Source organism: Ricinus communis, chromosome 10 (genome assembly GCF_019578655.1).
Source record: "Ricinus communis isolate WT05 ecotype wild-type chromosome 10, ASM1957865v1, whole genome shotgun sequence".
Lineage (NCBI taxonomy): Eukaryota > Viridiplantae > Streptophyta > Magnoliopsida > Malpighiales > Euphorbiaceae > Ricinus > Ricinus communis.
In genome coordinates this window covers 22,522,763-22,535,780 of record NC_063265.1, presented here as the reverse complement: position 1 = coordinate 22,535,780, position 13,018 = coordinate 22,522,763, and the positions used below count along the sequence as shown (strand labels likewise).

At 32.3% G+C, this 13,018-nt stretch overlaps 1 protein-coding gene across 2 annotated transcripts; it reads left to right on the top strand.

Moving 5' to 3' along the window:
• Positions 1-5,395: 5,395 nt before the first annotated feature.
• Positions 5,396-13,018, top strand: LOC8273874 (dual specificity protein phosphatase 12). 2 transcript variants are annotated; one of them, XM_002522115.4, is made up of 7 exons: positions 5,396-5,551; positions 6,263-6,733; positions 7,588-7,640; positions 7,823-7,887; positions 7,988-8,066; positions 11,620-11,925; positions 12,498-13,018. In XM_002522115.4, the coding sequence occupies exons 2-7, from the start codon at positions 6,297-6,299 to the stop codon at positions 12,650-12,652; spliced, it is 1,095 nt and encodes a 364-aa protein (XP_002522161.2). In that variant the 5' UTR covers positions 5,396-5,551; positions 6,263-6,296; the 3' UTR covers positions 12,653-13,018. The 2 variants fall into 2 exon arrangements, with proteins under 2 accessions (XP_002522161.2, XP_015576642.2); XM_015721156.3 differs by having other exon boundaries at positions 5,451-5,587.

Genomic DNA, 13,018 nt, shown 5'->3' with positions numbered 1-13,018 from the left:
AATATAATTAATTTTATTTTTAATTGAAAATAACGGATTAAGATATATATATATATATATCTTTGAAGTAAACTTTGAACAGAATAAAATATAAACTTACAAGAGGAGTACGAGAATATAAGAGGAAAATTTCTCTCTCCCTCAAATCTCTCTCTTTTCACTCTATATTTCTTCGGCTTTGTGGGACTTGAATAATAGAAGAGGCTCTTCTTCGTATGAAGTCTTCTTTCTATTATGAAGTCTAAGGTCTTCTAAGGAGAACTCCTCTTTATATAGAGGTCTTGAAGCTTTGGATACCTTTCTTGGAGCTTTGGATGCTTTTGTTAGTGGAGTAAAGGTGGATCCACTTGTATTTGGAGTCTTGCAATTTTGCAATAATTCTTCACGCCTTTGGAGAAAGGTGTCGGCCATATCTTTGAAAGAATATTTTGCTTTTAGCTTTTTTTTTTGCTTTTGTCTTTTATCTTTTTTTTTTATATTGGGCTTTTGGCCCATTACAAAACACCTTGGGCTGCCATTTCTGGTTTTCAACCCACGAGCTTTACAAGGATATCATTTAATGGGCTTGAAAATCCCAAAACAATCATCCTCGTTGGAATCATCATCCAAGTCGATTGCCGCTGTGCTGGCGCTTGAGGAGGAAGATGATGCTTTTGATTTTGCTTTGGAAGAAGCAGTTTCCGAAAATTGTTTGATTAATTGTAAGAAATCTTCTTCTGTTTGTGCTGCTGCAAGCTTCGGAATTAAAAAGGACTTTTGTGCGAGGAATGTGGTTTGTTCTTTTGGAGGTGGCAAGAGATCTTTCAATTGGGGCGATAGTTCCCCGGAAAATATAGTGTCCAAGAAATCTAATCTTTGCCTGAAATAGAGATATCTTGGATTTTGAAACCACTAAACCATTCTTTTTAACCACATAGAAAAATATTTCTAAGTGTTTGAAATGTTGTTCTATGGAATTTGAAAATATTAATACATCATCAATATAGACAATGCAAAACTTTGAATAAGGATTAAAAATGTCATTCATGATTTTTTGAAATTCAGAAGGAGCATTTTTTAATCCGAATGGCATCACATTCCATTCGTACTGGCCAAATGGAACTGTAAAAGCAGTTTTGTAACGGTCTTTTGGATGAATCTGGATTTGCCAAAATTCCGATTTCATATCAAACTTTAAAAAGATAAATGCGGAATGAAGCTTTTGAAGAAGATCTTTTTTATTTGGAATTGGATACCTAATCCACTTTAGGGCTTTATTTAAAGCCTTGTAATTGATCACCAACCTAGGAGTTCCTCTTTCTATCTCACTATTCTTATTGACATAGAAAGCTGCACAAGACCAGGGGGATCTAGACTTTGAAATCAAACCCTTTTGTTCAAGATCTCTAATCTCAATTCTACAATGGCTTTCTAAAGACTCATTCATCTGGATGGGTCTTGCTTTAGTAGAGATTTGCTTATAAGAAAAATCATTTTCATATGGTAGATCTACCATATGTTGTTCTCGATTCCAAAAAGCATTTGGAAGATCAGAACAAAGTTCATTTTCAATTTTCTTTTGTAAATCAGAAATTTTTCTTTGAATAAAATCATTTTGCAATTGATCTTGGATTCTTTTCAAACCCACATCTTGTTGAAGATGAGAAAGATGAGTTTGTTTTCCTTTGATCAAAGCATTGATTTCAAAATTGTAAATTGAATGGGCTTTAATAAGATTGAGATTTCTTTTCTTAGGTTTTTCTAAGAAAGGAAAAACAATCTTTGCATCTTTAGCTTTGAAAATAATTCCAGTAGTAGTCACTTTGAAGGGAGTTATCAAATTGATAAAAGGAGTCCCCAAAATAACCGTTTGCTAAAGATCTTTTGTCAGAATAAAAACATTCTTTAAAGCAATGTTGTTATTAAGAATTGTGGCTTCAGTTTTACCAGCAATCTTAATCTTTGAAGAATTGGCTGATGTCAGCCTCTCTTTGGTTTCTTGGTGATACCTTTTAGGAACCAACTCGCAGTTGATACAATTGAGATATGCTCCTGTATCAAACAAGGCGATGGTTTCTATCTGGAAATCACCAGGGAAAACAAGCTTTATTTGAATCAAATACTTTCTTGAAGTAATTTCCTTTGAAACATTGATAAAATTCTCAGGAACATTTTCAGAAACTTCAAGATTTTGAAAATCATTTTCCTCATCAGAATCGGAATCACTATTCTGCTTGAGGATCATGCTTTGAAGCAAAACAAAATCATTTTGTTATTTTTCTTTCAACTCTTTGAGTTCTGTTTTGATGGCTTTAATCTCTTTTTGGAGTTCTTGAATAGTAGGAAGAGGGTTTTTCAGCTTCTTTCCTTTATCCAAAATCATAGTAAGATCATAAGTGTTCTTACTAGAAGAGGGAACAAGGGATTCAGTTTTTAAAATCTCTTTCAAAACTTGTTTTTGGATTTGAGGATCATTAATATGCTTAACAGCTTCAAGAAGAGCTTCTTGTTGCCTAGTGAGCATATTAATATTCTTTGAAAAACTTTCGGAATTTGTTTCAGAAGACTCAGATGAGGTTTTGATTTCATCAATTTGAAATTCTTCCTCACTGTTTGAGAATTCTGATTGAGAAGAATCGACTAGAAGAGCAGAAATTTTTGCTAAAACTTCTTCTTCTATTTGGAGCTCATGGAGTTTTTTGGAAAATCTACAATACTTTGAAGTATGGCCTTTCTTACCACATTTAAAGCATGCAATTTTGGAAAAATCTTTTTTTTTTTAGATTTTGCTTTGAAAATTTGCAAGAAGATGGTTTTTTGTAAAAATTCTCCTTGCTTTTAGGAGTCTTTCTGTTTTTGAAAAATCATTTTTTCTTAAAAGACTTTGAAAAATCTTCTTTGCATTTCCCTTTGCAAGTGAAGAGGGCTCTATGGGGTTGTACTCACATCGGTTGCAAAACTACCTAGTTCTTGCCTAGTCTTTTCATCTCCCATTTCAAATTGCCTTTCGGAGCTTAAGATCATGGCATATCTTTAAACCTTCTTTCCGGGTAAGGCTAACTAGCTCACCATAAGCATAGAAATCATAAGGGATCCGACCATTATGTGCTTCTCTTATGGTATTCCTAACTCTTTCACCTAGAATCTTAGGTAAACCGTACAAGAATTTCTCTTTCCGGAAGGTTGGCTAGAATCTTCCCTAAGCATGACTCGGGTTAGGAAGGTGTCTTTGTAGGTTTGGAAATTGCTAAGCTTTTTGCAGGGTTAGGTTGCTAAGGAGCTCAAACATTTTTGTCTTTTAAGAGAAGGGTCTCCTATGAAATGAAGGGAAATTGTGAGGATTAAAGTTGATCGCATCCTCAATTGGATTTCCTAATTCATCTAATATGGGAGTTCCTTCCATCGTGGTTTGGATAGCACCTAGGATTTGGAGTCATTGTGCTTGAGTGAGATGGTAATCCCACCATCCTTTGCCGCCGAAAATCCAGCCTATCGTGAGCTCAAAGAATGGCTCTATCAGAGGTACCGCTTTGGGTTTTGTAAGCATTGGCCGCCATGGTCATCCTGTTGTAAGAGACCAAGGATATTATATTCGGACATTCCATCTATATTCCATTCATAGACGGATGAGGCATTGAATCTAGACCGGGTTAGGATGTTGTTCCTATTTTCAATTCCTAGATCCGGAGCGGTACTTCAGGAGTATGCCAGTTAATTTAGGAGCTTGTAATCCCAACTGTTGATGTTGGAGGGTTTTTCAAGCTCAATCATTAGATTCATCGCTGGCTTGATCTAGGCAATCGATATTCCCTACCGCTTTGAGGAGTATCCGCACTAGATTTTGGAAGACTCAAAGGTTGCTAATTTGCTTACCGTTCTCTCGATCGCTTTAGCAAACTCAGTTTGCTTTTGGAAATGGTCTTGGCTGGGCTTTGAGATCTGGTATGGTTTGAAAACTGGATTTTTGAGCTTTTCTGACTGGTTTGACTCTTTTGGATGACGAGTGCTGGGGATTGAAGAGATCGAGACTACAGGAGGTTTTTAGATATGATTTTCTAACCTGACCAACTGTTTTTCTATAGTGTGAAGACATGTGTTCGAGAAATTGTTCTGCTGAACAATATTCTTGACATTCTTTTCTAGGTCTTCTCCTACCAGTTTGTAAGGTGTGGCTTCTATCTCATTCTCTCCATAGGGAATGGTTATCTTCCTAAGGGGAGGATGATCAGACTGGACGGTTAGGTTTTCTCCTACCTTCCACTCAGGGGCTTTGTTCCTTACTCTGACAGGACTAATGAGTTTTTCTTTGAAAGGATAAAGGATACCATTTTCTTTGCAATAGATTTGAAACCAATCAAAAAATTTGATTTGGGCTTTGTTTTGAATGCAAAATTGATAGTATCTTTCTTGAATACTATCTTTTTCTTGCAAAAAATTCTTAAAAAACCAAAGTTTTTTAAGATGGATCCAACTTGTTAATCTTCTGATATATATATATGGTTGCCAATATTTTTATTATTTCTTATAAATTTTATTTAAAATGATATATTTTGACTTGATGTCACTTCAAAATTACTTGAGTGATTTGAAAATTTATATTTTTTAAGAGAAGCCTAGTACCACTTATTAAATTTTAGTTTTATTTATTCTTTTTATGCTAAAAATTACCCTTATAACTATTGAAAGACACTCCCACTAAATTAATATTATTATAAAATATTAACAAATTAAATATTTTTAAATAATTTCAAAGTTAAAATAATTTTAATAACTTATTTTAGTTTTTTCTAAAATTTTAAATTTTAATTATATTACTTATAAAATCATATAGAGAAAAATTGAATATACAAGCACCGCCATTCTTATATAAAAATATTAACATACACGCGATATTGAGTCAAATCTTCAACTTTGGAGCAAAATACAAACTAAAATAAATTTGAATTTTTCTGTATGAGTTAGGATAATATTTTGCTAAGAAATATTACAACTTCATTATCAAAAGTAATCAATTAAAAAAAATAAAAAAAGGTAATAATACAAAATGCAAGTAAAGTCTTCATATAACTATTTATTCTTAGTCAAGTTACACATTAGTCATTGGACTATAATGACGAGTTAAATTTAATAATTTTATTAAATGTTGTAGGTTGCCGTGATATTATATATAGAGTAAGACAATAAAGTTGCAAAGTAAATTTAGGCATTAACTATATAATTTTTAATTTATAAAAGTGAATGTATTTTTATAAATCTTAAACATAAAGGAGCGTATGTCCTTAAATTCTTTTTATGTGAGCTCAAAATGTAATAGACGCGGAAAGAGTATTCGTGGAAACAACCATCTTGAATTTGGCACAAACCAGTAGCGCTTTCAATATGCCATGCCACGTAGAAAGTGCAAAGCATTGGCACGTATCGAATCAGTTAGTCGCACGTGCAATGCCACCTTATATAAATTGCGGATTGAACCTAGTAACAAAGAGATGACACAAGACTAGCAGAGACAGCGTCTGAGAGAGAGAGAGAGAGAGAGAGATTCCGTCGCCGGAATATTCCATTTAGCTTTCTGGTCAGATTTTCTCGAACTTCAAAATTCCAGTCTTAGGTCAAATTTATTTTTCTCGGATTTAACATGGAAATTAAACTTTGTAATTTTCGAATAGAAGTAGTGAACGGCTTTGGTTTCATTTGATTTTTGTTATTATTATTTATTTATTTCTTTAAATATGATTGGAAGCAATCTAGCTTTATTGGTGATGATTATGTTATGATTTGACTTTCTTAGCAATCAATCATTGCCTTTGCAGCTTGCTTGGATTCTGTTTGCTTTATATTAATTTATGTGATTAGTTTTGTCGCATATGTTGTTAGCAAAAATAGCTTAAAAATGGATTTTTGTAGCTTAAAAAGGACCTTAGGTTATCGAACCTCATAGGACAAATAATACATCATTTTTTCAGAGTTGGGAAAGGAAAGAGTGATTTTAATCGAATGTAATATTTCCTTGCAAAATAGAGAGAAGTGGAAGGAAATAAAAGAGTGAATTTAATCAAATTTAGTATGTCCTCACGGAATGGGGAAAAATACTTTCTGAATTATATTCCTTTTAGGTGCCATACATAACCTGTTAGTTTCAATATGAATAATAATTCTATGCGTGCAATATAACCTGTTATTTTCAATCTGAATAATAATTCAGTGGGTGTAATATTACCAAAAAAAAAAAAAAAGAGGAAGCCATTAAAGATCCTAATTTTGTTTATTTTCTTGTATGATTTAGATTGTTAAGCAAAGTGTTTTCATTGGGAGTTCTGATGCCGTACCTTGTCCGGAAAAACCTGTTTATTGGCAACATAGGTGACGCAGCAGAGGTTCTTCAAAAGGATAGCACTGAGATTACACATATTTTATCAGTTTTGAACTCCCCATCAATATCCTTTTTTGCCGAATGGCGTACTGGCCTTAACATTCCTGCCAAGGAGATTAAGAAGGTATATGTTGGTGGATTTGATGAGTCAGCCTCTAAGGAAGATTTAGGTACTGGGTCAAAGAGTTCTTTGTCTCCCAATAAGCTTTTATACTCATTGGAATATGCGGGCAAGGATTTGAAGCTGGTGAGGATGGCAGTGCCTATTAGGGATATGGAAAGTGAGGATTTGTTGGATTATTTGGATGTGTGTTTGGATTTCATTGATCAGAGTAGAAAGGAGGGTTCTGTTTTGGTACATTGCTTTGCCGGTGTGTCAAGAAGGTATGGTTTTATTTTTCTGTCTAAATCTTGTTCAACTTAACAACTAGGGATGCATTTGTGGGTTTGTTGTTTTACATGTGCTAATTTTGGGCATTTTGTTGGTAATGTGTACTGATGTAAAACCATAACATATAGAATTTAAAATTATCAGTTCTTTTGCTTATTGAACAGTTTCCAGTTTCTATGTTCATCAATGGTTTTTTGCTTTGGCTCCAAGAGCAAGTACACAATGAGGAAAAAGAAAAAATCATAATATAAACAATGAGAAAGATTGCCCATTTGAATGCAATAAAAGAAAGTTGCTACTTTTTCCTAATTGTTTCGATTAGGCATGCACTGAAACCGTTTTTTGTTGATCCCCTGTCAAAACCCCATTTATGATCCATATGAGCTATTTAAAGATGGAATAAAAGAATTTTGGAAATGTGCGCTTTTGACCATGTCACCCTTATTTATTTCTTTGTACATTTTGCCAGATATACTTCTTTTTTTCTTTTTAAGGAAAGAGTTTTAGTTCTGGTGCTTGGTATCTTTATTAAAAGAATATTGGTGTTGAATACATTTGGTTAACTGCATATTCCAAAGGGAGAGTTGATCTTTCTTTTTTCTATTCTTTTCTTGGAAAGAAGGTGAAATAATAATTAAAGTAAGGTTATTTGAATTTGCAATTTTTAATTTCTTTTGCTCATTGAAAGCAGTGATGGAATTTTTATTCTTCTATAACCCCTGAGGAATCAATCTAGGAAAACATGTCAGAAACTGTCCAGAACAGGCCTACATTATACTAGATTTTCCAGTTTACTCAGCTATAAATCCTAAGGTTTTACTCCCTTCTTTGCATTTTCTCATTGCAGTGCAGCTATTATTACAGCGTATTTGATGAGAACTGAACAACTATCTCAAGAAGGTTCGGACAAATTCATCTTTTATTTGAAGCATTTTGGGTCAGCAAATTGGTATATGCATCTATATAGCCTTCACTCTGTACCCTGAAAATTGGTAACTCAACAGTGTTATAACAATGAACATTTCCATATTTTATTTTCCCACTTATGTTTCCTTTCCCTTTTATCCTTTGCATTCCTGCAGATGCTCTTGAATCCCTAAGGGAAAGCTGCGAGTTTGTTTGCCCCAATGATGGCTTTCTTGATCAGGTGATGCAAGGCAATGTAATAAATCTATTATGGTTTGGGGACTGCATTCATGTGTTGATCAGAGCATCATCTCTTTTTAATTATTCTTTCCCCAATGCAGCTGAAAATGTTTGAGGACATGGGTTTCAAGGTTGATCGTGCGAGTTCCATATACAAGCGCTTTCGCCTGAAAGTATTGGGTACATTTTTTTATTCTCTACCTCTCTAGGTCTAGTTCACAATGCAGCATACTCACATAAAAAATGAGACTAAAAAACACCATATTCAATAGTACATCCAAACAAATGATGAAATTCCTTTTGGGATTATTCTATTGATTTTATCTGAAACCAGAACATCTCTAAGGTTATAGGCCTATTGGCCAAAATATTTGTTTATTTGGCAAATTGGCCAAAATTTAAAGATTGGACATAATGGTTATAAACCATGAAGCTTTGGATTTCTTAGGCCAATAGGCCAAGGTTATTCTAAGGTTAGAACCTTTTGCCGTGCTTAGTTCTAGGAAACAGTTTTCTAGTTTCCATTTACAAACTGGAAAACATTACAAAATACATTAAAAAATTTAGAATAATGGAAAACTTGAAAATTGGTGATCATGTTAAAGTCGCGCAGTTATGAGAGTTGAAAAGTAAAGCACACTTATTCATATAAAATGAAAGAATTGGGATGGCTAAGTGATCAAAACTAAAAAACATTTATGGTGAGAATTTAATTAAAAAGATAATCAGAGTTAAGCATAAGGAAACTACAGATGCATAAAAAATATTTGGGTAAAGATAGCACAAAATATTGGAATAAGAATAGCAAAAAAAAAAAAAATACAAGAGCATATAACAGTTATGTGTTAAGAAAATATTGAGATAAAAAATGGTTATGTTTGATACTTATGGCTTAATTAAAATATACGACTAAAAGCAAAAAGGGCCAATAACATCTGTTAAGATTTAAACCTAGACTCCCAGATGAACTTGATTTTACGTAAGGGTTACTAATATTATACATATATGTCAAACGCAAAGCAAGGTTAAGAGACCTGCGTTTTTCAATTGGATGGACCCTTTTCTCTAGAGAAAGAACCAAAAACATCTTCATATAGTTTTTGGGAGGCTACTGTTTGACAAACTAGTTTCCAGTATTCCAAAACCTCTTTTGACATCTAAATAACAGATTCTTTTCTCAAGTTTTCTAGAAAGCAACCCTTAGAATGTCTTTACATGTAGAGAACAAGGATTTGCAGAAAAACTTTTAAAGAAAACTAGAAAGTAGAGTTTCATGTTCAATTGTGAGATTTTTCTAGTTAGAAAACTGAAAAACCAGTTTTCCAGTTCTTTAGCTTATAACTGACCCTTCAACCCTTGGAAAGCAAATCTAATGTTATTCATTAATTTCTTACATAGACATCTTTTCCAAATGGACAACACATAAGCTTTGGTATTTCTCACTTGAGTGCGTTTGAGCTCTAGGGGTGCTGGGATTTGAATGTCAGCTTAACCACTCAATTATTTTTACTTTACTCCTTTTTGTATTCTTTCTTGTATTAGCAGTCTGGCACATTTTCTTTTTATCCTTCTTGTTTTACTTCTTTTAGCTAGGTTCCATGTCTAACTTTATTAATTATTTTTAGTTCTCATTTTCTTGAGGTAAGTCTCAGGTCTTTTCCCTTATATTTTGTTAAGTTTCTTTCCTTTTTCTTTTTTCTTTTATCTATTCCAAATTAAATGCCTATTGTCAAGGTTTTTCGTTTTAGGGTAAATTACTATGACATCCCCCGAGGTTATGTGAAATAATTAAGTTAATCCTATATTTTAATAATCATTACGAACCCTTTAAGGTATGGTTTAATATACTATTTCACCCTTCCGTTAAAATTTCAGAGAATATTCTGTTAGTTAGAGCACATTACTTTTAAATATCCCAAAAGTGCCCTCTAAATATATTATTATTTTTCCCCTCCTTATATAATCATATGATATAATATACTAATAGGTCCTTAAATTTTGAATATGAGATTAATTTTTATTTTTATTATTAACTAGTAAAATGTATTAACATAACAAAATAAACTATATTAAAAACTTATTATGATATTTTAATTTCTTATAAATAGCTATAATTAGAACTTCAATAAAATAAATTATAATAATAAATTTTTTAATAAGTAATTTCGATTTTTAAAAAATAAGGTAAGCATGATAAGTTTGTTATGATATATTTTCGAAATCAAATTAAATGATTTTTTTATAAATTTTTTGTAATTTATTAAGTTATTAAAAATTTAGTAAATTTAATTTCATAATTACAAGACTAAAATAATCAATAAAGTCTCAAGTGTCTTTTTATAAATTATACAATATTTGATGTAACCTTTTCAGTTTAAATTTAAATTATTATAATTCTTAATTTCATATATATATTTTCAGTGAAATGAAAAAATTTGAATAATAAAAATATAATCGCAGATGCTTTGTTAAGTTTTATAAATAGTATTGAATATAATTATTTTAAAAATTTATAATTAAATTATCAAAAATTATAATTTATTTGTGATATTTAACAAAATCTCATAAATTACCCATTTAAATTGGTATATTGTAATTCCAATAGGGTCATAGTAGTTCATCCTATAAAATTTGATAGCATTTTAAGGGTGAATTAGTTTTTTTTTTTTTATATTATATTAATGGATTACTTTGACAGAAGGGTGCAATAGTATATTAAAATAAATCTTAAGGAGGTTGTAATGTATTATTAGAAAATGAGGGATCGACTTGCTTATTTCATATAACCTTAGGGGGGTTGTAGTTATTTTCCCTTCATTTTTTAATAAATTTTACTTTTAAAACAGTTAATTTATCTAGAAAGGAAACATTTCACTTTTATTCTTTGATTGAAATTTGTAAATACTTTAGTAACACGATGAATTTTAATTTGGAATTTTTTTTTCCTTAGTAAAAGAGTACAGGCTCCATGTTTTTGAAGAAAATGAAAAGCAAAAAATAATGAAGAAAATTGTTTTCCACAAGTAAACACAATCTCCACAACTAAATAGTGCCATATTTCCCAAATTCAGTGATTTATGGGCATAAATGGAATTTATGCATTGTAAACTGTTTCTTATCTCTCTGTTTACTTATTACGAACCATTGTTTACTTGTCGAAAATTACCGTTGCTTTTTTCACTTTCTAGGCTACTTGTTGGTTGAGTTTATCAGGTATCATGTATTTTGATATGCATGTTTAAGATATGAACATGGCTCCTGCATTAATTAATTTTGATTTTAGGGCATTCTTTAGCTGCAAGTTAAAATGTCCCCTACACTGAAATGATGCTTCACTCCTATTTGAAGAAGGAAAGAAAGATGGATGCACCACTAAAAGTCTAAAATGATATGTTATAAGCATCAGTTCAATCCAATCTAACTTGCTTCGAACAGAATTGTGGGATATAATGAGTGAGCAGGTCATGCAGTTTTTCTTGCTTAAGCAGGATAATGAGATTTGTGATTTTGTAACTGCTCTTAAAAGTTATCCTTTTCTTGCATGCAAAATTGATGAATTTTGTGCTTTGCTGACTTGACTATTTGGAAATTATCATTCATTGTTGTCTTCAACAGCAATTAAATCTAAAGCTATGTGGTATCCTTTCCCATTTTTTTCATTAGATATTGAATTATATTGATGATTGATCTATGATTGTCCCAACTAACAAAGATTATGCAACAATGCCCTCAGGTGATTCTTATAACCGGGGAGAGAAGATAGACAGTTCTAAATTTGGGGCGGATCCTGGCATGTCTACTGGTGTTTCCTCTGAGGTAGAAGCATCTCCAAATGGTGAAAACAAGCGTACACCTGCATACCGCTGTAAGAAATGCCGAAGAGTTGTTGCATTGCAGGAGAATGTGGTGGATCACATTCCAGGAGAGGGTGAGACATCCTTTGCATGGAACAAGCGAAAAAGTGGCAATCCCTTTGACAAGTCTGATGAGCCAGAATGTTCATCTATTTTTGTTGAGCCTCTCAAGTGGATGGTGTCAGGTGTGCACATTCCTTTAAAATTTCTGATACCTCTGGACCATTCTTGAGTTATTTGTAACTTGTAAAATTAAACTGCAAACATACTGCAACTGTCTTGACTAATTTAGACTTAGTGCCATGTGTTCTTTGATAATAATAATTAAAAAAAAGTCCATGTGTTCACTAGATGGTTGAGATTGTCTCATTTGGGTTCTTTTTCCTTTTAAGGCTATGACATGCAGTGCTGATCAACTGGAAAATTTTAATTTCGTAGTATGTAAACTTTATGGGTTCATAAAAGAATGCTATTTTCTAGGGAACTGTAACCTTATAGAAATTTATGATTTCCTAGAAAATCCAATGAGAATTTCTTTGAGCAAAGGGGTGCTACTTATAAAATTCTGTGTTGCCCCACTTGTCATTTCCTTTTATTATCCAGATCATCCAGAAATAATTATGTTTAGATTGATCCCTGGTCTTTAAATACTTCAAATTATATTTAGTTAAACAGAATCATAAACTTTAGGCTTTATAATTTGTGTTCTGATGCATTTTATGATAAATTTTTGTATGAATTCTTCCTTGCCATCTAGCTGAGGAAGGCGCATTAGAAGGAAAGCTGTCATGTGCTCATTGTGAAGCTCGCTTAGGTTACTTCAATTGGTCCGGCATCCAATGCAGTTGTGGGAGTTGGATTACCCCAGCCTTTCAACTCCATAAGAGTCGAGTGGACATCAGCATTATCTAATATATGTTCAGGCAAAAGATGTTGTCAACTTATCTCCAGGTAAAAGGATACCCAACAATCTCAACAGAAATTAAAGTGGGCAAAGAATATTATATCAATCTGTGGTAATGCCGTGAAGAAACTTAAAGCATTGAGGGTCTGGAGCTGGAGGTTTGTAACTTGAGGTAATTATCGCCTTGTACTTATAGAATATAATATGATCAGTCGGTTAAGAAATTTGCTTGAACAGCTCAGTTGTATGATGTCTTTAAAGGCCCTGCAATTTCTTTTCCTGCAATGCGTTTAAGATAAATTACAAACTAGAATGGATTGGAGAAGAGGGGTGGCTTTGCCTCAAATTATAATGATCTTTTAGTCGTTTGAAGA

Excerpts from the sequence above, each read along its gene's own strand:
- LOC8273874 (XM_002522115.4), top strand. The coding sequence starts at position 6,297 with ATGCCGTACCTTGTCCGGAAAAACCTGTTTATTGGCAACATAGGTGAC. Across the intron at positions 6,734-7,587 it reads TTTGCCGGTGTGTCAAGAAG|TGCAGCTATTATTACAGCGT; the intron begins GTATGGTTTTAT and ends TTCTCATTGCAG. Across the intron at positions 7,888-7,987 it reads ATGATGGCTTTCTTGATCAG|CTGAAAATGTTTGAGGACAT; the intron begins GTGATGCAAGGC and ends TCCCCAATGCAG.